The 26475-nt window shown below is 49.3% G+C and overlaps 1 protein-coding gene across 4 annotated transcripts; it reads right to left on the bottom strand.

The window, feature by feature from the left end:
• Nucleotides 1-204: 204 nt before the first annotated feature.
• On the bottom strand, nt 205-26136 carry CTC1 (CST telomere replication complex component 1). 4 transcript variants are annotated; one of them, XM_050956708.1, is made up of 24 exons: nt 26055-26136; nt 25822-25979; nt 23336-23585; nt 21093-21292; nt 17427-17571; nt 16759-17052; nt 16447-16575; nt 15826-16055; nt 10908-11082; nt 10628-10828; nt 10296-10422; nt 9986-10100; nt 8569-9031; nt 7970-8059; nt 7261-7404; nt 6873-6943; nt 5116-5225; nt 3980-4145; nt 3560-3646; nt 3307-3484; nt 2697-2761; nt 2281-2446; nt 2023-2149; nt 205-702 (listed from the first exon to the last, which is right to left on the bottom strand). In XM_050956708.1, the coding sequence occupies exons 1-24, from the start codon at nt 26115-26117 to the stop codon at nt 539-541; spliced, it is 3918 nt and encodes a 1305-aa protein (XP_050812665.1). In that variant the 5' UTR covers nt 26118-26136; the 3' UTR covers nt 205-538. The 4 variants fall into 4 exon arrangements, with proteins under 4 accessions (XP_050812665.1, XP_050812656.1, XP_050812675.1 ...); XM_050956699.1 differs by having other exon boundaries at nt 17427-17574; XM_050956718.1 differs by lacking the exon at nt 7261-7404 and having other exon boundaries at nt 17427-17574.
• Between the last annotated feature and the right edge of the window lie 339 nt (nt 26137-26475).

The following is a 26475-nucleotide window of genomic DNA, read 5'->3' on the forward strand; positions in this document are numbered from 1 at the left end:
CCCTTTGAATCTAGACCCACCCAGATGCTTTTCAAACCACTTTCTATGGGGGCTGCTGGTTTCAGCTTTGATTCTGTGCCCCTCCCCATTTCTGCTGTTTGGTTTCTCAGGCAGGCAAGCCAATCTAGGCAGCTCAGTGCCCAGCTCTCAAACCTGGTACAAATGCTCTTCCGTCCAAGTTCTCTACAAATTCCCATGGCAGTCTTTCCATTTTATTAAAAATACTTTTATTTACATTAGATATTATACTGTAAAATACACACAAACTGTATTGTGTCCAGCCCACGGCTGAGTGCTAACAGGGGACGAGCACTTGTCACTCCCAGATTTTTAGCCCTCAATTGGCCATGTCAAGAGTCCCAGAATGACATCCCTCAGGAAATCAATTCCATCCCTCAGTCACTGACCCCAAAGCCCTAACAACAAACACCCTAGTCACAGCCCACAGCCTGTAGTCTCAGCCCGAACACACGTGTAGCCAAGCTGTAACAGAGGCTCTCTCATTCCTTCCCTATGGACAGAGGTGAGAGACCAGGTCTCAAGCTGAGTGACCGATCGATGTTTTGATCCTCTTGCTGCTCAGACCGCACAAGACTTTGGGATCTGCCTCCTGGATGTTCAGGCACGTCAGGCTCAGTCGAGCTCCCACTCGGGACACAAATTCCATCTCACCACACAGAAACCTTCTCGGCTGCAGTGAATCTAAGGAGAAAGAAAATACAAGTAGCCCACTGATAAGCTCACCCAACACTGTGTGGCAACATAAGACTTGGAGGTTGGCTGCAGCAGCTGTTTAACAGATGCTCAGCAGTGCAGGACAAGAAGTGAACGCTGTAACCAACCAACTGTGGAGAGACTAAGGAAGACAGAACGCTGGGCTATGGAAACCAATGCTCTCATTCTGAGGGAAAGAGCATTTTTACTTTTTATGACTAAAGTCAGCATGTGAGAATTAAGAGCTATGCACTGCTCACCCGGCAGGTGTATGGGGATAGGCACCTACTCCCACTAATGCCAGCACCAGCTTTATACCTCGCATGAAAGATGTCATCTCCAGCAGGACAGCACCCTCACTGAGTCACCCATCCCACATACTGCAGCACAGTACCACTTTGGGAGCATGCTAAAGTCCGGGGGTCAGTGCCAACTGATAGAGGAGAGTCTCCCAGCAGCACAGCACCTCCTTGCACCAGTGCAGCATTGGGATCAATATTGATTGGTGGAAGATCTCCATGAGGTGCCAGCACTATGCACTCTGGGATCTTGCCAGCAAACTCCAATCCAAGTCTTGACTTGACCTGTTCTTGTCTGATATCAGGATCTTAACAGCTTCCTAAAGATGACACATCTGTGTGTTAGGAACATTGGAGAAGTGGAAACTCATTCCAGGAGTGACAATACGCAGAAGTCACCACAAGAAGCAGCTCCAGTTCTCCAGAGAGCTCTCCAATAAGGATAGTGAAGACAAGACTCAATGTTTCTCATGTAAACAAACAATTCTCAGCAATAACCTTTCCAGTCTCTCTCTACATCAGAAAGAGCCAACAAAGGCAGATACACTCCCCTCTTCTCCCTCCCCAGATCTTTAACTGAAGTCTAAGAGTGACAACTATCCTGCTAAAAATTTTAGCAGAAAAATCCCACTTTTTCTGGGATCATGGACAGAACTTGAACATGGCAGCACCACATTCCTTCCCCCAGCAGTCTGACCTTTGAGAGACAGCGTGGTCACTTTTCTAACCATAAATCCACCAAGCCATGCCAAAGCACATGAATCAATATCCCACACAGCCTGGCTGAAGTCAGAGGACCTTGCTTTGTGGATACTGGCAGGACTGACAACCTGGGTGATTTCCCCTGGGCTAGCTCAAGAGAGGTGGCCTGCGCATCCTCCTCCTCCTCCTCCTGGCTGCTGGGAGGACTTCCCCAGCCCTCTTCCAGCCACCTGGTAAGGTGGCTCCTTTTCTTGCCCTATCAAGCAGCAGTTGAGGCTGATGGTGAGAGCTGACAGCACTTACGCACCTGGCTGGGGAATCTTTGAGGACTTCCTGTCGAGGCTGAAAGCCAGCAGGATGGGCCGGCAGATGGCACGGCTCCTACACAGGCTCTTCAGATAGCAGGTGACAAGGTCTTGAGGCTCCTCCACACACTGAAGAAGGAACCAGAGTACTGTTAGCGAACCTGTGGAGTGAGCCAGATGGCTACATAGGAGTCTGTGGACTACCTCTCAACTTAGGCTCAGGCCCAGCACCGCAGCTACTGCCAGAATAAGCCACTTACCCCAGGCCTGGCACTGGCTCCTCCATGCTGAATGAAAATGCTGCCCCTTCTCTGCACATTGCTCTGCACAGCTTTCCACTCCACAGGGCTCAGGCCTAACACTGCAGCCACCTGCTGATTCTTGCACAGCACCAGAGCCTCACCTGTTCCATCCTCCACCAGGATCCTGCAGGCCAAGTGCAGATGGACACAGACAACAAAAAGGTCAGTGTGAAGAGCAGGCACACGTGAGCTCTGTGAGGGAAGGAGCGTTGTGCTCATGCCAAAGGGAAGTGACACAGAGTTCTAACTGGTTGTTCCATCCACGTCAGCTGCTCTCAACCAGCCTTCACTGGATCAACTCTCACTCCCCTAGCGTGGTGGTCTCTGCTTCCTCCCACCCACCTCTTCCCACTCCCTGCCCCCCCAACACTTACTTGGCACTGGCTTGACTCACTCCTGTGTGCGACGGGCAGGGTGGGCTGTGTCGGCTGCACCTCCCCTGAAGCAAGAGCAGAAGTCAGAGCTGGGAGTGGGGGGAGGAGCCAACACTCCCTGTGCCGCCCCAATTTAAAGAGCTTGTTAACTGCAGTCCCAAGGACAGTGTCTCAAGTGGAAGGAGCCCCCCCAGGGCTGAGGGTCCCTGGGCTAAGGGTTTGGGTGGGACTGAAACCCTCCTGCAGGAATGGAGTATGCACTGGGAAGGCAGAGCACTGACACTCTGCAGGATTCTCTCCTGCACAGCCTACCCACTCAGCCCAGAGCCAGCCCAGCCTGTGGCCAAGCCAGACATCAGAGTCACATGCATCTCTGCAACTGGTGGTTGGGACCCTTTTCTGTCGTGGCGCTATTGTGTGAGAGGCATTAATGCTAGACACTGGGAAGGAGGGTCTGGCATGGGAAAAGTCAGGAAGCATCAATTTCTCCTAAACTGTATTTGACAAGAGCTACGTTCCCAGAGAGCAGGCTCAGTAAGACAGTAACGGCATCTGAGTCGAAAGCACACGGCTCCCAGGAGCGCTCCTCCCCAATGATCCCTGTGGGCACCTCTCTGAAGATGCTGCTGCAGACGGAGCAGATCCATTGCAGGGACAAAGCCAGGACACAGGACAAGTGGCAGACGATCTGGCTCTGGGACAGGCTGTGAGGCTGAAGCAGCAGGTTGGACAGAAACATCAGCGAGGGGGGCGTAGCTGCAGGCGACTTGGAGGCTATACCTGCAGGACTGGAAAAGAAGAATGAATAACTCGCCATGGAGAAAAACTCCCCTGGAGAAGAGTGAGGCAGAGCCCAGACTCACTTGGAGGAAAGGAACAAGCAGGTGGGCGGCAGAGCCAGGATGCTGATGCAGCTGGAGGCAATGTACGTGCAATAAACATTGTGGAATCTGCAACATAAAAAAGCAAACATTAGAGGCAGCTCTAGGAGGCCCCTTTGTCTAGATGGGCCGGGGTCTTCCTTTCGCCTTTGGCATGGTTCATGGGAATGGGGGTAGTAGCTGAACAGGAAGAAGAGAGAAAGGACAGTAGATCAGGAAGGAAGGGGGGCAAGAGATCAGGACAGGGAGCAGGATGCGGCCAATTGAGTCCAGGTCAGATCACAGGTCACAAGACCACGGGCCAAGGTGGATGGTGGCAGGGAGACGTGTACCTGTGTGGTTGGGGAAAGGGAGTGTCTGGGGCTTGATCTGGGCTGATAGCTGTTCAGGGACTAGACGTACCTGGAGATTTTGCGCTGCAGGTTCTGGAAGAGAATCTTTGCCCCGGGCAGCAAACCCCAGAGATGCTGAAGGTAGGCAACTGCTATGTAAACATCCAGCACAACAGGGGAGTCGGGAGCAGCTGAGACGCTCAGCTTCACACTGTGATCCCAGGGCAGGAGGGTCCCTAGGCATACAGAAGGCCAAGGACACAATGAGCTCACCAGCAGCTGCTCTATCCCACTCCCAGCTTGCCCTGCTACAGGCTAGTTTCAGTAGCTCTGCCCCACACACCAGCCAGCCAGCACCCGGTCCCCACAATCATACATTAGTGTCCCCTGCTTCCTCCTGTACACATAGGCCCATGCGCCTTCCCTCCCCCACACTCACCTCAAGACCAAGCACTTCTTCACTTGCTCCCAACACACCCAGGAGACAGAGCCCTGGTCCCTCCATCCATAGGCGCTCTGGGGCTGGTGCACTCATGGGGAAAAATTGGTGGGTGCTCTGCACCCACCGGCAGCTCCCTGACACACACCCCCTGCCCCAGCTCACCTTCGCTCCGCCTCTGCCCTGAGCGCACCGCTGTGTCCTGCTTCTCTCCTCTCCCTCCCAGTGCTTATGGTGCGAAACAGGGAGGGATGGGGAGGAGGAGGAGGAGGAATGTGGCACACATGGGGAAGAGGTGGGGCTGGGGCGGGTATTTGGGGAGGGGTCCAATGGGGCAGGGAGGGGGTGGAGTTGGGGCAGGGCAGGCATGAGCACCCACAGGCACCAAGGAATGTTGGTGCCTGTGCCTCCATCACACAAAATGGGACACGGTGCCCCAGCCCCACACGTCCCAGGGCAGAGCACCCCCTTATATGGCACACACGGGCACCAAAGCAGAACATCCCATCCCATCCCTGACACACATACTCACAATGGGACACAGCAGCACTCTCCCCCACTCCCCCGGCCCCAGGGCATGGTGTCCAACCCTGGCACGCACAAAGGCACTGGGTGAAATTCTCTGTCCCTCTGACACATGGACAAGGCTGCAACACCCTGGCATGCTCCCCCTCACCCCTAGCATATGCACAGGGAATGGGGCTTAGTGTCTTATCTCCTTCAGTGCAGAGGAGACCAAGCATTGCCAGAGGCAGGCACGTGCTGACCTTTCTGCCGCTGCATGCTGCAGGGTGCAGAGAGCTTTTCATTCCCAGGGGAAGCACACAAGGTCCGCTCCACTATCTCACCAGAGAAAGAGACAAGGGAGCCTGTGAAACTGAGAGCAGAGCAAAGAATCAGGGGCTCTGTCCTGCCACAGAGACCAGAGGCAGAGCCTGATGGCTGAAGAGATGCCCCATTCTGAGGTTCCAGCAACAGAGGAAATTTAAGGCACAGCTACTTCAGCACCTTCACCTGAGCTCATCTGTCCCAGGACCCCCTGGACATCATAAGGGCCACGACTACACCAGAGCATTACGTACACAGCCTGAATTCTGCCCCGTGATTCTTTGGGCCTCTTGTTGGTGTTCGTCTTGGTCCATGTTATGCGGAATGTTGTCTAGCCTAGGAAGTGATGTGGCAGAGCAACAGACCAGGGTGTGTGGCAGGATAAAAGCTGGGATAAGAGAGGTGAGGGCAGGGGGATTTATGACAGCCCTTTGCAGGGGAGCATCACTGTTGTTCAACAACTGTACTTCATCTGCCTTCCATCAGGGGCCTATCCAACTCAGTTGTACTTTGGTCCTGCACCAGCCAGACAGTGGGCTAGAAACTCAAGCTTTCAGCATGTAAGATTCTTACCCATCTCTCCCCATGAGCTCTCCCATTCACAGCGAATCCCTGAGATGACAATGGGTGCGTATAGCACGTTTGAAGGTCAAGGCAGAGTGGGAAGCATGTTCTGAAGCCCAGCCCAGAGCAGATCATGCACCAGTCCCTTCGCAATAAACCTAGGAGAGGGCATAAGCTCAAGGGACCCAAGACTGCAGCTGTCATGGTAAGAGTGGAAGGTCTTTAGCGGCCGATAGGGATAAACCCCACCAGGAGACTCCACAACTCTCAGCCATGTTATAGACAGTGAGTAGTGGGGCTAGTATACAGCAGGGCACAGTACCCTTGGCTCCCACTGAGGGACTGACTCCTGGGGCTGCAGCATGTGGGCTGCAGACAGAACTTGGAAGACAGGCTTCTGTGGAGCTAGTTCAGATCACTCCTACACCCACAAAAGCAGAATACATGGTTCCCTGCACACACTTCCTGTTGCTGGATCTGGAGAAGCAGGAGCAAAAGCAACAGGAAAGTAGTAGAAGGGAGGTATCAGAGCCTGAGGTGGTGTGAATGAGGTACGAAACATTCTGAAGACAAGTCCTAGAAACTTACCTAAATAAGGTTTTGGAAAAGCAGAGAATTTATATACCCAAGTTAGAAGCTAGTCAGGTGAGGAGATGGAAGGGGAATCAGCCTTACTGTAGGAGCCTGGTGAGGGCTTCATTGCACAAAGTCACTCTATTCATATTTAAACACACTTTGAAAAGACCAGCATCCCAGCCCCATTCAATAGCCTTTGCACAGGCAGCAGAAGGTAGCCCTCAGACTTTCTGAACAGGACACTCCACACCCCCAGTCTCTGAGAGGGATTCCGTTGAGACCTCTTGCACCCAATTCCACAGCTCAAACTGTTTTGAGGTCCCATTCGGAAGGTATCTCAGTTGTGATCTTGTCACACATTATACGCTAGATAGGGTCAGGCCAGGCCAGCACTTGCATGACGGAGATTTCCAACGAAACCCCACTGCACTGCAGGGGTTGGCGCAGGTGGTTGAGTGAAGTGCATTCCTCACTAGGAGCCAGCACTGACCCATTTCCCAAGTGGTGGTCATGTCTCAGTGACCCCAACACCACAGCAGAGGAAGGACCAACATACCTGTTGCTTAGTAGCTCTGGAATGGAAAAGACTTTCTGCCCCATTTCTGCCCGCTCTGACCCTGGGATCACCTAGAAAAGGAGGAGATACAGACTTAACAGGATTATGATATGCACCCACCACCAATATGGAACAGCTCCACCCAAGGCCCATAACCACATCCATTCCTGGGGCCACGAAGCACAGAACCGTGCAATGCTGAGAGGCTACCATTCCCCAGCATTGGTTTCAGGGCAGAATGGCTTGGGGAGTGTTTTCTTCGCTTCTGAGAGAAGTGCCAAAGCCCCTCGTGGTGTCCATGGGTGTTTTGTATGGTCTACTGCGCCAGATCCCCAGGGAAGAACTCCTAGTCACTCATGAAAATCCAGAGCTATAAGATGCTGCATACCTGGGGCTGAGCCAGCCAGGAGATCCAGGTCTCATGCTGTAGGTGCCAGGTAGCTGAAACTATCAGGCACGAGGGGCAGCCCAGCTGGTTCAGAAGCCTCCCTTGCAATGGTGAGAGACAGGGCTGCTCAAACACCCCAAAGTCCTGTGAGAACAACAGCGCAGGAGGCACATCAAGGGAGGCATGAGGAGAGATCAGCAGGGGAGAGGGCCTCAAGCATACATGGAAAAAGAGGGGCCCAGGGACCAGGAGCAGAAAAGCCCTTGCAGAGATGCCTGAGGATTTTGGTGTAACACAGAGGTTAAGCACATTGACCCATGGGCAGGGTAGAGGCACCAAAGCCAGAAGGTGCTTAGTCTCCTTTGCTGTGACTCCTTGTCTTCCAGGGAGCCACTGCTGAGCCTGTAAGCGGCGCAAGGGACAGCACCATCCTGGCCAATCCATTTGTCATTCAGGGATGTGGATGTGTTGCTAACAGCACAACACTGAGTCCAGCAGGATGTTGGCTTAATGTGCTTCCCTTAACCCTCTCATGGCCACAGGGAGAGCAAGATTTCAATTGCAGGAAATGCCTTTGTTGAGCCAAAGAGTGACAAGCTATTCTGAGAATGATGAAAAGACGAGGTGGGGGGGAAGCGCAAGCCCCAGCTCTGGAGTCCCAACGGTGGCAGGGGGCCCTGCAGGGGGCAGCACCAAGGTCCCTCCTTACCAAACACTGGGGCACAATAAGCCAGTACAGCCCACCCGGGTGCAGGAATGGGAACCATCGTAGTGATCTTCCCATAAAGAGCAGCAGCACCTGGAATGGGACAAGAGAAGCTGATGAGGAGGGGACATTGGTGATGGAGGTGGGAGGCACAGCTCATCATGGTGGGAGTGGGCAAAGGGAAGGGAAAGCACAGCCCCTCAGGGTGTCCTGCAGGGAGAGGCTGGATTACAAAGTGACAGTGGGGTGTGCCCTGTGGGGGAGGGGAAGGGGAGCACTTGCAGGGCAGAGAGAGAGGGTAAGTGGAGCTCTTCCTGGTGGGCTGGGAGAAGGGTGACCAGATGTCCTGATTTTATAGGGACAGTCTCGATTTTTGGGTCTTTTTCTTATATAGGATCCTATTACCCACCACCCACTGTCCCTATTTTTCACACCTGCTGTCTGGTCACTCTAGCTGGGAGGGAGCCCCTGGCATTCACAAACATCTGTGGTCAAGAGACAACCATCCTCCCACTCTCTGTGGACCTGGCTCCTCATTCCAAAATCCAGCTCACACCCTAACCAGAAGGGTACCCCCATGGCTTCCTCCAGCCCTCCCTTACCCTCTGCTGGGCCTCGCTGTCCTCCTTCTGATGGTTGGTCTGCTCCAGCTCTGGCAGGTTCCCAATTTTCCTGGGATGCCTCCAGAGCTGAGGTTTGTCCATCCAGAGTATGGTGGCCTGGAAGCTAAGCTGCAGCTCCTGCCCCTCTCCATCTCCTTCTGCAGCCGGCAGGTAGTTGCGTGACATAAGCCCCTCTTTCTGGGTGACCAGGAATAGACGAGACATGCAGCTGGTGCCTCTGGCACTGCTCTGGCCTCTATCACAGCCCTCTTTAGAGCCAGCTCCTGGGCTAGTCCCCTCCAACTTTGGCAGCTTTGCCTCTGGAGATCCCAACTCAACCTTTGAACTGCAAACATCCTTTTTCCCCAATGAGGGACTGTCACTGCTTGTGGGACCCTCTTGGACTTGCACCTCAGGCGTATGAAGAATCTGCACATCTTCAAAGCAGAATTGCACATACAGCCTGGAGTGAGAAAAGGGGCCAAGAGGAGGTATCAGTGCAGCTCCAACTTAGTAGGCAGGGAGGTTCCAAACTAGGCAGCCAGCAGAGAGAGAGGGAGCCTTGGCCAAAGGATCAGACAGCAGGAACGGATGGAGTGGAGGCCTGCTGAACCTAGTGTATCCAGGATAGACTGAGATGGGGGGTTTGTCCCAGATAGAGGAACCCTCCTCGTGCAGGCAGCTTAGGAGATGCACTTAGGCACTGAGACATCACGTTGATGGGCAACTTTATAAATACCTATACAGACATGGAACTGCAGGGGTATTTCACCACCCAGGGGCTTTGTGATGCAGGAAGCACAGGCTCAGTGTCACTCTGGCTCTTCATTTGACATGGACATAGAGGGACTAGATGAGAACAGGAATGGCCCCCTCAAAACAGCTGCCACCAGCAACTTGAATTCCACAGAGAGAAACTGTGTGCGTGTGCACACAAGTTAGGGGTGTGTGGCGGTGTGATTTAACAGGAGCACATGTTGGGGAACTCCAGAAGCTGGTGCCAGACGAGGAAAAAAGAACAGCCAGGAGGTTCAACAGCATCAGAGCAACCATCAAACACATCACCAGGGACCTGTCTGAACCATTGCATCTCAGGTAAAGGACAGTAGCAGACACGTATTTCCATTACTCTGGGACCGAGTAAGTGAGGAGGAAACAGCAAGTGAGAGCACTGCGCTCCTCCCCCCTTTACCTCTACCCACCCAAGGCTTCAGGGTGACTCTCCCTCCCAGCCAAGGGTCTGGAACTGCTCTCCAGGCTCTTGGGAGTATTCCCCTTTGCCCCATGCACCCAGCTGTAGGCACATGTCACTGTGGCCCAAGCTAGGGGATCATTTCCCACTTACATTTAACTTCTTTACTCCTCCCTTTGGGAGGTCAAGGCCTTTGCTCCTGAGCACAGGCTAAGGGGCACTTGCCTTGTTTCTCTGCCCCTCACATGTTCTAGGGTCCACAGCTGCTCCCAGGAGGGAAAGTCACTTTGAAGGAACTGCTCCACCACAAGCTGGTAGGTTTCCACCTGCAAAAGGGACCCTGCAAACATACCAGAGAGAAGAGCTCAGCCAACAGACAGGTAAAGCAGAGAGAGCAAGCTCAGTGTCCTTGCTCCCAAAGCCAGCAGGCAAGGCGGTGGGAGAGCTCAGCACCCCCCCACTTCCCTCCTGCCCGCCACCTGGGGCCAGCAGGCAAAGCAGCCAGGATCCCCCACTGGAGCGGAGTGGGCCACACCTATGAGAGCTGTGTCAGCGAAGGGGCTCCCATCCCTGCGAGAGATCACACATGGGATCGAAGCACTCTTGTCCCGCAGCTGAAGGGAGCCACTGCTGCAGGAAGCTCTCAACACCCCCAGCAACACCTGCAAAGGAAAGGAAGCTGTGAAGAGAATCAACCAGTGTTTCTTTCATTACATCACTAGCAGGGAAAACAGGGTTCACCTCGACTGGAGGTACCCACATGTCAATCAAGAGGAGAGAAGCCCCAGCCCCAGCCTCCATGTATCAAGGTGGGAGGAAGGAGGGGAGCTCCTGTAGGTCAGATAGCAAGGGGAGTTTAGTACGTACCATTCGGGGTTGGAAGCTCTCTGCTGAGAATGTATCATAGGACCAAGCCAGTCTGCGATTCAGCTCTTGGGTGCCCATGTGCTGGGCCTCCAAGGGGGACAGCAGCTGCGATGGATTAAAGGCTTCCTTGCTTCTTTGCTCAGCCACAGAGCGCAGCAGAGAAAGAGGTGGGGCCTGGCATGGGGGCTCCAGGGGCTGATACTAAATGATACAAAAAGCAAGAAACAAAATGAGTCTCCTCCCTTCAGACAAACAGGGAGCTCAGGGAGCAGGGCCCCACCTGCTGCAGGGGACAGTGGTGCATTTCTGCTAGGATCTCTTGATGAACATCTCTCACTTGCGCCTTAGAAGGCACCACAGCATTCAGAATGGGGACAAGAAACTTCTCCGCTACACCAGGGCTTTGAGGCACAGAGCGGATGAACAGCTGCCGGCGCCCAACGAAACAGCAAAACCTGAGGAGGAGGAAGAATGATACAGGTGTTAGTAGCTCACTCATAGCGAAGAAAAATTTTTGCATATACAGCAAGGATGTTACTGAGACACTTTCTTGGGGTGCCCAGGACCCCACTGCCTCCAGCAAGAGGAAAATTTGCTCATGCTTAACAGGATGCCTGCTCCCTGACATCACCAGTTTGTTAGTCACCCAAACAATCTCCTCAGGGCTCTGCCAGACTTCACTTTGTCTTGAAGGTTAATCAATCGGTGTCACTCAATCCTCTTTGAAGCGGTACCCTGTGACATCCAGCTCCTGTCACCGGACACTCTCAGAAATGACTGGTTTGCTGTCCCCAGGGGAACAGTATACAACACACAAAGCTTGACTAGCAAAACGTGGGATCATCACAGCACTGAGATACACTTACAGTGAAAACAATCCTAAATTTATCATCAAAAGACTAAGATTTAAGAGATAATGAGGATAATGGAAACAGAAGTGGTTACATATAAAACAAAAACATAAAATGCAGACCTGGGTCCACACTTATCATTAGTTAATTTTCCTATTTAATAAAGGAGATTTCCCCCCAGAGATCCAGTCTTTTGCAGAACTAGCTGGTTTTCAGTCATACCAGGATCCAAGCATCCAACCCACTCTTCAGGAGGTTTCCTCAGTGAATGAACAAAACGTCTCCTTGCATTCTATTTATTTAGGTTCTTCAAAGTTCATTCCTGCCATGACATGACAACCCCCTGTGGTTTAGTCTCCAGTGTCTTCCCATCCCCCTGTTTACTCTGTATGCAAATCTGGGTTCCATGGTATTGGTTTGCAGTGCTTGATTTACACAGCCACATGCAAGACAGGTGAATTAATGTCCTTCGCCTGACTCAAAACCTGTTTGCCAATTTTGCCTTGACTTAGATTTTAAAACATATGTTTAGTACATATACATAATTTCTTAAATATAATCCATGTATATATCATAGAATGTTTATGAGGATCAGTGTGATCCTGGCTTTCATATAAGATCTCATATGACATTCTTCATAGACAAATACTGTGAGAACAATGTGCTAAGTATAGTGTTTGTCAGGCCTGATAGGACTTGCTGTTACAGGACAATGAAAACTTTGCAAGCTGGTGCCAAGGAGCCTGTGTGTCACAGTTCTGCTTGAATGTAAGGTGGAGGCATGAGACTAAGGAAAATATAAGAAGGAAATATAGTTGTAGAGAGGGAGGATGTGAGGAGCAGGCGTACTTAGGGGACACAAGAGGGCGCAGAGAGAAAGTGAAGATGGAGAGAATGGCAGCTCCCTAAAATCCAGGGGTTATGAGATGGCAGAGTGGAATCCCCCTCCAATCAGGGGATCTATATTTTGTAAGGCCTTTAAGGTTCATTTTTAACATGAAATGACCCATGTATAAGTTGGGTATATGTGGCTCCCTTCTAAAGGCTCAAAAATCAGAAGGCAAATTAAAAAATTCCATCTTTTTGTTATTGTTGTTTTTAAATACATGTTGTGATTTCATTGGGAGGTCTAATGTGAGTTTTGACTGCCTGGAGTTTGCAATACTGGCCATAACAAGATTCACTGGCTGGAAGTTGAAATTAGATAAATTCAAAGGTGCAAGTTTTTAAACAATGAAGGCAACTACCCAGTGGGACAGCTTACCAAGGATGCCTAATCACTTGAAATCTTTAGATCAAACTGGATCTTTCTAAAGGATATGCTCTAGTGTTCAACCACAAAGTACTGGTTTCAATGCAGGAATCTATAAATCAACCAACCACTCCTCTCAAGTTAATTTGCACGCTGTAATTGCACTGGTTGGAATGAGTGACCAGAAGAGACTATACATGTGCAGAGACATTCTGTACCTTGGGGGAACACCTTTACTCCCATGTTCATGCTTTTAATATGATAGTGTGGTATTCAATGCAAAGTTTGTCATGTCGGATGTATTTGGAAGGCTCATGATGTTCTGAGCATTGTAGTTACAGTAATGTTATAGGTTGTAATTTCACGTATATAGTTATGAGGCTGAAAATGTGTCCTCATGGCTTAAAACAAGCCCAGGCAAAAACTCTCCAAGAACAGAGGGGCAGTTCACACCTCATTATGGCATGCATGGGACAAACGCAGTCCAGCCACACAGGAACAAAGGACACTGGCCTAGGCAGCAACAAAAGATCTGTTGGACTCTCGAGTGAGTCACCCCCTTCCCTTGGTCAGTTTGGGACTACGATGAGGTAACGCTCCCCTGACTCTGAAGGGCAGGGGGGGGCAAAGCCAAGAAGGAATAAAAGACATGATAAAAGGAGAGATGTTTGCCATGTTCTCTCTTCTACCTCCATCTACAGACACCACCACCAAGCGAATGAAGCGCTGATCAAAGAGGAGAACCTGGCAACCAGCCAGCCTGTGGTGAGCAGCATCTAACTTTGTAAGGGCACTGAAAGTGTTAAGATCAGCTTAGAATGTGTTTTGCTTTTATTTCATTTGACCAAATCTGACTTCTTGTACTTTGACTTATAATCACTTAAAATCTATCTTTTGTAGTTAATAAATGTGTTTGTTTAGTCTACCTGAAGCAGTGTGTTTGAAGCGTGTCAGAGACTTTCCTTGGGAAAACAAGCTTGGTACATATCAATTTCTTTGTTAAACTGACAAACTCATGAGCTTGCAAAGTCCAGCGGGCATAACTGGACATTGCAACACGGAGGTTCCTAGGGTTGTGTCTGGGACTGGAGATACTAGTTAGCGTCATTCAGTTGCACAATCCAAGCAGCGGCTGGCCAGAAGTGCTCACTCACGTAGCTGGGAGCAGCTTACATGCCAGAAGTTGTGCGTGAACAGCAGAGCAGGCTAAGGCTGGCTCCCAGAGTTGAGGATTCGAGTGACCTGGCAGATCACCGGTCCAGATAACACCAGGGGAACATCACATGCGCATCAAGAGTTCATACTGGTAGATCACTCGATTATCCTCACGCAGGAAGAACACTATGACTGGACTGGCTCCATGTTTGTGTCTGAGGCAACAGGACTCCCTCTCCCGCCAGCCACCACTACCAACCCAAACATTAAAAAACTAGGAAATCCACACAAGTTATGTCAAACACACTACACAGCAACAAGTCCATTTGCACTTCATCCTATTCATCCTCCATCACCTTCATAAACAAACACTCCACTAAGATAACCATAACTATGGTCCTGTAGTGACGCAAGCATAAGATCTGAAAGGTGAACCAGACTTCTTCACCCATTAGAAACAATTTCAAGCCATCAGTGACCAAAATCTACTAGAATATTTTACTTTTGCTTGCAGTTCAGAAGATTCTGGTCATTTCTAAATCCACACAAAAAGTTATACTTAAATTCATAAATAGACAAATAACATGCCAAAAGCCAACAGGAGAGGAAGGATGGGTCAATGGTTAGAAACTGAGTTCACCAGAGACTTATTGTGTGACTTTGGGCAAGTCACTTATCCACCAGTTCTGTAAAATGAGGGTAACAGTACTTCCCTACCACTCAGATACTAAGGTAAAGGGAGCCATGTAGGTACAGGAGAACCTCAGAGTTACAAACACCTCAAGAATGGAGATTGTTCGTAATTCCGAACAAAACATTATAGCTGTTCTTTCAAAAGTTTACAACTGAACATTGACTTAATACAACTTTGAAACTTTACTATGCAGAAAAACAATACTGCTTTCTCTTTATATTTTTAGTAGTTTACATTTAACATGATACTGTTCTGTATTTGTTTTTTTGTCTTTGCTGCTGCCTGATTGCGTACTTCTGGTTCCAAACAAGGTGTGTGGTTGATTGGTCAGGTCATAACTCTGGTGTTTGTAACTTCGAGGTTCTACTGTAGCTAAAATAGATAAGACTGTACACCGTTTGTTAATAAACCATATACGACTAATTAAACACTTTATATACCAACAGTATGCATTGCTAACATACATACAAACCTCAAAACACAGACTATAGAAATTACATGGAAAAAACAAAGGTTACTGCAAGAATGTCTCTTACTACATTTTAATATTACAGCTTCCATAAAGTACAATATAATTAGAGGTCTTGAGAATACTGATCATGAAGGGAAAGTTGGGAATAGCACACTGGTATGTTTATTATACATACATAATTTTTTAAATTAAAGATACCACCAGCAATAATCTATGAACTTCTTCTACCCCCCAAAATATCACTAAATTCAAAACCAACAAATTTTTAAAAGTAAGGGCAGGACCATGAACATCCTTAATTGTGTGAATGTTTTTTAAAACAAGACTCTAGGTAAGAAATGAACAAAGAACTGAAGATTGTAGCTAGCATCAATTATAAGGCTGTTTTAGCAGAGGATGTGATAGATATGTATTGAATGGGGACAGATGAAGACTGCACTTTCTGTAAATTGCCATGGACTGGCTGCTGTGTAGGGTGTCTGACATAACTGCATGTCTTATTTTTTAATATTCAGGTTGGCAGTTGTACTTCAGCAACCTTAACTTTTCCAGAACAAAAACCATGTTATGTAACAGAACCCAGTAGTGAAGCACAGAAACCAACTTACAACTTCCCTAGGAGAGAAGAGTGAAGCAACCAGTGCATAAGCAGAACCATCAAGGACACAAAGTGTGTGCAGCGGAAGGGAAGCAGGGGGCAGGGATTTGTCTGGCAGAGCTCTGAATGGCCTACACAACCCCTTCCCAATGGGACTGGGGAAGGTGCATCCTCACCTTTGCTCCAGCATCTCCAACAGGCTCACCAGCCACAAATAGAGTGGCAGGCCTAGGTTATACCGGAAGAGCAGTTGCATGTAGAGATTTCCAGAGGAGGCTACAGGCTGCTGGAAGGTGCTAAGCCTTGAGAAACCCTTGAGAAGGACAATGCTGTGCAGACAGGCACCAAGGACAACAACAAAGGGGAAAGAAGCCAGGGGCTTCTGCAGGAGGTGGACGTCTCGGAGCTGAGAGACACAAACACATGACTTAATAGAGAGAAAATGGCCACTCTGCTGCCCCTCCCTAAAGACCCTCTCATCCTGCACAAAGCCCTTTGTTATTCCACTACATTTCTCATCAACCCCAAGAGGCCTTCATTGATCTGCTGCCACCTATGCAGGAATCAGGGGAGCAAATAGCTACTATTAGCCACCTCTAACCAGGCCCAGGCCCAGGCCCAGTCATATTCCTGATTTAGCTGGGTTCTGGAATACCCTCCTTGTTGACTGAAAGATTTAGAGTACTCCTACCCCCACCCTGCACACCAACCTTGCTCCACACACCACTACCCACTGGCCTGTGCCTCAGCCATCCCTACCTTCTGGTGTGCTTCAACTCCCAGCTGCATCACCTCACCTCCACACAAGCTCCTGGTCGGAGTCCACGGGCAGAGTTCAACAGCTGCTGGTAAGCAAGGCACAGACAGATCTTGTTATCAAGCTCATAGAGGCCAGCCTGGGCATTTAGTACTCGGGTGATGATCCCCTGGAGCAGGAGCACAGAGAAAAGTAGTGAGTTTACAAAGAGCGAAGAGGGCACTGGGCCTGGGGGAAAATGTGATCCCATAGTGCAGACGGTGCCCAGGGGCCCTGCAGGGCAGGAGCTGAAATTCAGGGGGACGTGGTTCTGAAAGCAGGAATAGGGTGCAGGTGAGGGATAGCTCCTTACCATGTATGACAGGATCTTGGACTCTTTGGCTGGCACTGGCAACTTCTCATCTGTCAGCTCCAGGGGGAGCTGCACAGTGGCCTCAGGGGAAACTGGCTGAATTGGTCCTCCCCGCCAGGCAATTTCCAGAGGCTGCTCCTTCACCTGCTCTGCACAGTAGGGGAGGAGGCAGGAGGAGAAGCTGGTGACGAATACCTTGTGCCCTGATGCCTTCAGGCCGGACACACTCAATGCTGTCAGCACATAGCCATGGCCCAACTGGAGCATGTGGTGCCAAGCTAGCTGGGAAGGTTTCTAGAGCAGAGAAAGCAAAGTAAACATCAGCATCCAGTGCACTGGAGAAGAACCTTTCTTACAGCCAGTAGGTTCCTAGAAATGCAGACCAATATCTTCCCTGCTCCCAGGGCTGCACCACACTCCAGCCCAAGTCCCTGGAGCAGTGGAGCTGTGTATCACCTCAATGGTGGCTGCATTTCTGCAGGTTGCAATGATCCTTCTATGCAGTTTATCTAGTGCTATGGGACCCTTTGGGATAGAAGGTACCAGAGATATACAAGATCATTGTGAATAATAAAGGGATAAATAAGAATCAAGATGGGAAAAGGCTGACCTCATGGCAGGGCCTGAAAAGAACCAGCACAAGGGTACACAAAGCCCCAAGGACTCACCTGCACCAGCACTGGGACACAAGCAGCAGAGGTGAAGCACTTCAGAAAGAGGAAAAAGAACGTCTTGTGGTGGATGCACAGGAGGGTGCTGAGTCTGGCCAGCTCACCTGCCACATTCAGCTTTGCTCTTCTCTGATACGGAACCCTACTGGAAGTTGGGGGCAGGGGAGTGAAGGGGAGAGGAGAGATGGAAGCAGAACTCAGAACTAGGCCAACAACTAAGCCAAGGCGCACGTGTGGTGCAGTATGTACTACTCACGGAAGGAAAAGGTCCCAAAGGGGTAAAGTGGACTCTCCCTCTTCCTAGGGACGGGGATGAGGTTTTAAAAAATGACAAGCCACACAACTCTGTAATGGGTCTCAGGATACTCCAGACTGAGAATAACCTTGTTACCCCCTGGATCTAAGGGGAGGCAGCCTTGCTTATGGTGGCTGAGCATTAGCTCCCTACCACCACCAGCCTGTTATCCACTTAAGCACTCTCCTCCAGGCTCTGCCAGCCCCGTCTTCACCTTGCAGGTTAACAACAGGTGCACCCCGGTCCCCAAGTCCCCTTAAAACGTTACACTGTGATATCCAGCTCTGACACTGGAGACTCACAGAAACCCAATCCTCTGCCCCTAAAAAAGCAGCATGTCCCAGTTTAGCTTAAATCATCGTTCCAATATACCATACAGCACTTGTAATAAAACAAGGTTTATTTGACAAATAATAGAAACAAGAGCGAGTGAGGGATGCAAAACAAAATTATGATAAGGTGTTTAATTACATGATCATCTACAATTTCTCAGAGGACTGCTGCCTCATTCAGTGCACAGGATGGGTGCTCAAAGGGGCTGAATAGGCATAACTGCATAGGCATAAAGCTGGCATTTCCTGACTTTCAGGTGTTTGACTTCGCAACTGAAATAATGTTCTTTTAACATAGTTTTTTTACATGTAATACACAGTGAGAATATTAAATTTTATATTCTGACAGAACAAAAGGAGAATTCCAGAGCCAGCAACAGGATTATAGCAGAATTCTGGGTAAGAGATGTTATTCGAAGATGGAGATACACAGAAATAAGAAAAAGACTAAGAATACAGACAGGAGGACTCACAGAAACTTTTAAAAAGTTGTGTATGTTACATCTTTATTGTTCCAAGATCAAAAGAGTCCAGATTATCATAAAACAAATCTCTGCTACTTCAAAAGTTGACTTGACCCCAGAAGTCTGGCATGCACTCACACAGGAATTCTAAAACAGGAAACAGTTATAAAGAACAGGAAGAATCTGGCAAGATGATCAGGTACCAGTGACCAGCAGATTAATTTAAAGCAGCTATAGATAACAGATAAACATTTAAACATGCAGATATTAGGTTTCTGATTGGACATTTTGAAAGTGACAGATAAATAACATTAGCAGCAAAGAGTCCTGTGGCACCTTAGACTAACAGATGTATTGGAGCATGAGCGTTCATGGGTGAATGTTAGTCTATAAGGTGCTACAGGACTCTTTGCTGCTTTTACAGATCCAGACTAACACGGCTACCCCTCTGATACATAAATAACATTATTTATCAAGAGATCAGGTGTCTGAATGAGACAATGTGGTGATGTCAACGTGAAACTGGATACGAGAAAGGATGGTCTTGCATTTATATCACTGGACAGAGGCTCAGGACATGAGTTCAGTTCCCTACACTGCCACAGGCTTCCCATGGGACCTTGACCAAGTCACCTGATCTCCCTATTCTTCAATTCCCCACCTGTAAAATGGCAAGCCACATTACTACTTCCTTTCTCAGACTCTTTGCTTAACTTGTCTAGGTAGCTCTTCAGAGCAGGGACTGTCTCCTACTAAATGTACAGAGAGTGCTTAACACAATGGGACCTCAAATCTTGGTTGGTGACTCTAGGTGCTACTGTGCTACCAAAAACAGAACAAACAAAATAAAAAACAAACAAACAAAAAAATGCCACAACATTGCAGATTTTGAGGAAGGAGAAACAAAAAAATCTGCAAAGAACATCTCTTGGACAAAAGAGTTGGAGACTCAAACGGCTGGCCACCATCACGTCGCATTCCCCATCAGTACCTAGCCTAAGCCAGGGAAGCTAATGATCCAACCAGCGGACCAAATTCGGTAATGAATCTTGGTCATGTGCCACCTGAGGCATGTTGCACCTAAGCTAAGAAGAATCACAGAAATCTGAAAGATCCAGATTCAGGTAAACCCTAAAAAACTTGCCAAAGTTATGCATTGCCACTATCTTTTCTGAATCCAAGAAAAGAAAAAAGAAAGAACGCATGAGCAAGATCCAGAGAAGAAAGGATTGATAGCTGTCTACCATCTACAGCACCACCATGAACAAAAGGCCATGGTGAACACGCACTCATCTTGAGAAGAACCAAAACAAGTTGCTGGAAAATTTCATGTATCTTGATGTTATGTATCAAAGACTCCTTTTATGCATGTGCTTTTATGCAAATGACAAATGCTCATGTTAAGCCAAGTTCTCAAGAGTACATACTTTGGCTTATAAAATTTGTATATGACTTAAATGGACAATTTGTCTTAGTCACTACTAATACATTTCAACTTCATTGTTTGGAAATATTTTTAAATAATTATATGACTAAAGTAGTTAAGACACACTGGTGTGCTCATTACAACCTCAATATAAAGATCTCCTTATAGCCTGCTCTGTTACAGCAGTAAAATCTATTAATGACTTATGCAAGCTTAAGTAAACAGACATCAGAAGAAAAACTAAGATTCACCCAGCCTACAGCTTTCTCTAAAATATAGAAAATATGTCTTGCTGAATGACTAATCTTTTAGTTAAAAAGATTACCATTGCTTATTAAAAAAAATGTTTAAACTAGCCTGATATAGAATATTTTAACTGTGATTTACTTACTGGTGAAAGTCAAAAGAAACTATAAGCTTTTGATTTATTCTGCATATTTGGTGTAATTAACCTATTTGTCTTTGTGAAAGAGTTAAAGGTTTCACAAATACATACCACTTATCTACAATGTAATCTGAAATTATAAACCTGAATTTGTGTTTACTAAATGTATTGCTTAGTTTCCAAGTTTATAAACTTTAAAGATTATGACAGACATTCTGATTAGCTTAAATGGGCCTTTATCTTAATTAGCAACCTAATAAGGTTCTGAATTGTGATCTATATTGTGATATATATTAGTTCAGTATTTACGTTTAGAATTACCTACCCACAACTTGTGACTTTGATTACTGTGGTTCACTACTCCATCAGAGCTACCTGTTTATTTTAAATTAACTATTTTAAATGAGCTGTCACTTAAAATTAAATGCACATTTTGTTATCTTCATATCTTTTCTATTATTTCCTAAGTTTTACTTTGGTCATTTAAATCTATGGAGTCATGAAAGTTTGAATCTGTACCTTATCCAAGTTATGCAAACCCAACAAATTTTTGGAGTATAAGTTATTCATTGATTTAAATGATTTAATATACACATTTAGTATTATATCCACTCACTTGTTCTCTCATATATTCAACATGGATCTGACCCAATCAACATCTCCCTGAACAGGCCAGGTTCTTGCTGTGATGTAGAGTGAACCTGTGACAAATGGCAGTAGCAACTGCTGCACACATCGAATTAAGAGCATTGATTGTTTACCTGGTGCTGAGCAATTGTGCAGCCGTTGCTGGGTAGAAGACAGGGATGGTGTCAACCACTCTCTCTGGTCGAGGATCCACTGGCACTGGGTCTGCCAGGATTTCCACATATCCAGCTGAGCCCTGACTCGTCTGTGGTATGTATGCCCAGCTGGGGAAGAGAAACAGTAGCTCCAGCCACTCAGATTCAAAATGCAGGAGCTAACCAAAAGAGAAAAGGTGCTGCCATTTGAAATATATTCACAATACAACTCCAGAACTAAGACAATTACAGCATTAGCCCAGCCTTCCCGTCGCACAGCACAAGCTCTCAGAGCTCATTTTAGAGAACAGATCAGTTCCTAGCAAGATGCTCATTTTGTTGCTCCCCAAGCAGTGGCAGTGACTGATCTGTAGAGAAATAAACTCCTTTTTGCTCCAAGAGAGATCCCCTAACTATAGATAGCCTTATAAACGCCTATGCAATTTTACTTTTGACGGGACTCTGTGCCAAAAAAGTAAAAATTCTGTGCCAAAAAATTCTGCATATTTTATTTGTCAAAATAGCACAATATAATCACACCATTTTCAATTATTTGCCGAGAAGTATTTTGAAATAAATTACCAAAATAATTTAAAATGGTGTGATTATATTGTGTTATTTTGACAAATAAAATATGAAGAACTTTGAAGAATTTAAATTTTTTTAATTTTTTGGTGTGGAATTCCCTCAAGAGTACCAGGGTTCTGTGTGGCACAACATGGCTGCGGGCAGCTTCGTGAGGGTGGGCGGGAGGGATCTGGATACACAGGGGCTCATTGTGGGGTTCTGGGTGCAGGGGGAATGGGACTCTGCACGGGAGTCCAGTTGAAGGTGATTAGGGTTCAGTGGGGGAAGTCTGGGTGTGGGGACTCAGCGGGGGTGTGTGGGTGCTGGAGGAGTGGGGCTTCATGGGTGGGAGGGTCAGGGTGCAGCTGATTGGGGCTCAGTGGGGTGGGAGTCTGGGTGTGGGGGGCTCCTGATGAAGGGGGTGAGGCTGGGGGGGGTGTCTGGGTGATCCTCGGATGGGGGGGCTCAGCTGGGTATGTGAGCTCAGCGAGGGAGGTTGGGTGCGGGGGTCCAGATGAACAGGGGTTGGGCAGACAGGGGGAGCAGCTCCCTGTACAGTGACACCCTCACCCCTCATGGCTGAGGAGTGATGGTGCCAGAAAGTGGGGAAAGAGGTCATTGTATAGGGAGTCACTCCACCTGTCTGCCCAACCCCTGTGCATCTGGGACCCCCACCCCACTGAGCATCACATCCTGCACCCAGACCCCCCCACCAAGCTCCCCTTCCCCCACAGTGCAGAGCTTCCTGTAGCCAGAGGAGGTTTCTGTGGGTTGATCTGACCAACCCTGGCAGCTTCGTTGGGAACTCCATCCCTGTCCTCCTTCAGGAGTAGCAATTTGCTGGGCACTAGGAATAGCATTCCCTGGGCCCGGTTTCTCCCCTTCCAGGGTCCGGTGAGGATGCATTTACAGCCTCCTAAGTTTTGGCAGCACTTGGTATTTCCAGACCATATTTCTAATCCTTCTCTGTCTTCACCAGTGTTTGAAGCTCATTCCAATGCAGTATTCTCTGCAAATATAATTAACATTCTCTTCCCCCATTCTTAGATTATTGATAAGTGGCAAAACAGAGAGCCCTGGACCTCCATCACTAGTGTCAACCTCTTGTCCCTAATTCCAGATGCTGCCATTTACCTAGACCTCTTTTATTCAAGATCCTCCAGGAAGGCTTCAGCACGGTAGCACCCCATCCAAGCCAAGATTTGATATACTGTATCACATGCTTCATTGAAAGCCCAGCATAATTCCCCTGTTGCATTTATTTCAGCTCCACAGCTTGTAATTCAAGCTTACTGCTGTCAGTCCCATCAGTTTCTCAGAGTCTCTCTCTCAAAGTGTTTGCTCCATTACTTAATTAGTAACTGAAACGATGCTTCAATGGTAATTGACAGGAACAACCTTCTTCCCCTGCCTCTTTTCTCCCGTCATTCCCTAGTCCAGTTAAGTTTGGTAGTTAGCTCTTTAGCAATGAAAGAGCTGACATATTTCACCCTTTCTCCCTGACATTTGAACTCACTGCTTTCCCCTCGCAAGACACATGTTTGATCTCCCAAGTTACACAATCTTTTGCAAATTGTTTCAATCCTCCTGCGGTCTACAAGGTCCCTCAGAAATGTTACCAAGAGCGGGATCCCTCAAGCTGCCTGTTGCCATACCTCACAGGGAATTGAACCAGTGCTGTCTTGCACATACAGGTTGCCATCCATTAGCTTCTCTTTTCCCTCCTGCCTTCTTCCATCCGTCAGGTAGCCAATCAGGATCAGGTGAGTCCGTGGCAGAACACTCTGTTTGGGCAAGATGACCTCACCTTGGTGAGCCCATTTCTTGAAGTCACTGGTGCTCCACGTCATGTGACTACAGCAGGGTGTGCGTTGTTGGCACTGGAGGTCAGAGATGGAGATGAAGCTAGAGAAAAGGGAAAGAATGATAATATGAAGGGATGAGGCTGAAGCTGGGGAGGAAGAGCGACATTTAGACATTTTGCTGCAGCAGGTCAGGCTCAGCACAGGTGCAGTTATGCAGCCTTAAATGTTGTCCCAACAGATTGTGCCACCATATGGGAAATCTTGGGGGTGAATGCAGGGTTGGCTCTAGATATTTCGCTGCCCCAAGCACGGCGGCATGTCGCGGGGGGCGCTCTGCCGGTTGCCAGGAGGGCGGCAGGCAGCTCTGGTGGACCTCCTGCAGGCGTCCCTGCGGATGCTCCACTGGAGCCGCAGGACCAGCGGACCCTCCGCAGCGACGCCTGTGGGAGGTCCACCGGAGCCGCCTGCCAGCCTCCTGGCAACCGGCAGAGCGCCCCCCACGGCATGCCGCCCCAAGCACACGCTTGGCGTGCTGGGGCCTGGAGCTGGCCCTGGGTGAATGTACTCATTTCAATGGCACAATACAGGGTTCAACACTGAAATGGCCAGTGTGTCAGAAACACAATCTATTTCCACATTTACCCTGAGAGCACATTTACCCGTGAGTACCTCATAGGACTGTGGTCACATGGCTGGGCATACACAGGATTTGTGGAGAAATATTTGGGAACAGAGACTGAAAAATATACTCATCTGAACAACCTTTCTATGAGATGTGGGAGGGCTTTATCCCACAGTTTAGTAGAATATTAATGGGAGATTTCATGAGAAGACCAAGGTAACTGAGTGGAGTGAGTGGTATGGATGACTCTGTAAGGGGTACTCTCCTTTCTAAATCAATACTGATCCCATTTCCCCAGCAAGGTGCTTAGAGGTGCTGACCTGTAGCTAGAAGAGTGGCTGACTGTAGTCTCTGTGCTGCTTATAGGGAGACAGATCAAAACAATGCTGCCAACCTTAGAGTTAAATCTTCATCTTAACAGGCCTTACTTAAAGGATGTGAGGCTGAGAGATGCCAAATCAAAGAGGTCTCAGGCTCTTCTCTTCAACTGTAAGAATGTAGCCAAGCTTAAACTAAGAGACTGGATAAAGAGAAACTTTGCACACCATCAGATACTGTTAATGAACAAAGATGTGCCTAAGATTCTACAATGCTGAGACTGATCAAGGCATTAAGTAGGAGAGTCATGGGCAGCATTGCCCGTTCATTCCCAACCCAGCTAGTTTTAATATATGTGCCTAGCAATAACAATACCCACATCACAGGCATAGGCCCTGTCTACATTAGGAAATTTCAGAAAAAAGTTCCCACCAGCGTCAACACCAGCATCAGCAACATTGTAAGCTCAAGTGTAGACGACGCTCCAGCTGTTGTTTTCAGCACTTGCACCTAGCAGTTAGTTGACAGGGTTCTGGAAAGGGCTGTGATGCTGGAATGTTGTTTACACTAGGACCCCCACTAAGTGCAGATGAAGTGCAGTTAGCAGCACTGTAGAATCACAGGGACTTGGGACATGTCTACACAAGTGCTGCAATGGCACAAATGCAGGTATGCTATGTAATACTGTAGCACAGCCACTCACTACAGCCACAAAAGGATTTTTCCATTGCGTAGTAAATCCACCTCCCTCTTCCATCCACTTAGTTGTGTGGGCCTAGGTCAAACTAACTGCGTTGTACAGGGTAGCAATGCACCTAGGCTGTCCTAACTTTCAGGTGTAGGTCAGCAGGTCATAGTCGTGGGAGTCAACTAAGTCAAGAAGGCCTGTAGGGTTGTCCAAAAGAAGCCCACACCTCTGAGGTCCGACAAGCCAAGCAACTTCAGAGAAGCAAACTCTCCTGAAGGGCCAAGTGCTGTCACTGGCCAGTCATTCAGACCCAGACCTTGTGAAACAGTCATTCCAGTTCAACTCTGTTACATCCTGGCAGCGGGAGCAGGGCTGGCGGGCCCCGGACCTGCAGTTCCCCACGTGTAGCAGGGAGTTGGGGATGCTCCGCACCGAGGTGGGGGCGGAGCAGGGATCTGACTTCCCCCCGGGGGGGGGGGCGCAGCTCCAGGTGGCGCAGATACGAGCCCCACCAGGGCACTTTACATAGCCGGGTTGGTGAGAGAGAACCACACTGTAAAGCCCGGAGATGATGGAAACCGCTCCAAGCCCGGGGGTTCGGCAGCCCCCCCCCCCCAATCCCCAGCCCCTGCGCCGGGGCAGGGGGCGCGGGTCCCAGGGAGCGCTGCTGAGGCGGGCAGGGACCCGCTTCCCCCCCCCCCTCGTTACCTGTAGCCCAGCGGGAGCTCCCCGCTCCGCCCGCCCCACGTGCTCCGCAGGCACCGCAGCACCAAGTCCGCCAGCTGCTCGGGGCCACCGCCGCCCGGCCCCGCGGGGCAGAGCGTCTCGCAGACGAAGGCCCGGGCCGCCCGCAACCAGCGCTGCTCCTGGGGGAGAGAGGGGAGAGCGTCAGGGGGGCGGGGGGCGCGGGGGGGGAGCGCGCGCGCGGGGGGGTCACTTACAGCCCCACTGGGCTCCTCCATGGGCTCAGCACAGCTCCCGCCCGGCCGGCCGGGCGTCTCCATAGGAACGCGGGGGCGGAAGCCGCGGGGGCGTCACAGGTGTGACGTTACAGGCGGTGCCGGCTCCCGGCCAATCAGACCGGCTCCCCGCTTCCCCCCCATCCCGCACGGTCGCTTGTGAGGTTCCGGGAGCTGCCGCGTGAGCACCAGACCGGATGCGGGGGGAGGTGCGGGGCGTGTCCTGCCGAGCCGCTCCCGCCCAGGAGTTTCCTTCCGCCCCCGGGCAGCGGCTGAGGCTGCCAGAGCCGCTTGGGGCTGCGAGCGGAGCTTCCCCCCGCCAGCCCGGCCCAGTTGACCAGCGCAGCACGCGCGGGCAGGGGAGCGACGAGCGAGCTACTCCGCGGCCCCTGTGTCGCTCGCC

Source organism: Gopherus flavomarginatus, chromosome 1 (assembly GCF_025201925.1).
Source record: "Gopherus flavomarginatus isolate rGopFla2 chromosome 1, rGopFla2.mat.asm, whole genome shotgun sequence".
Lineage (NCBI taxonomy): Eukaryota > Metazoa > Chordata > Testudines > Testudinidae > Gopherus > Gopherus flavomarginatus.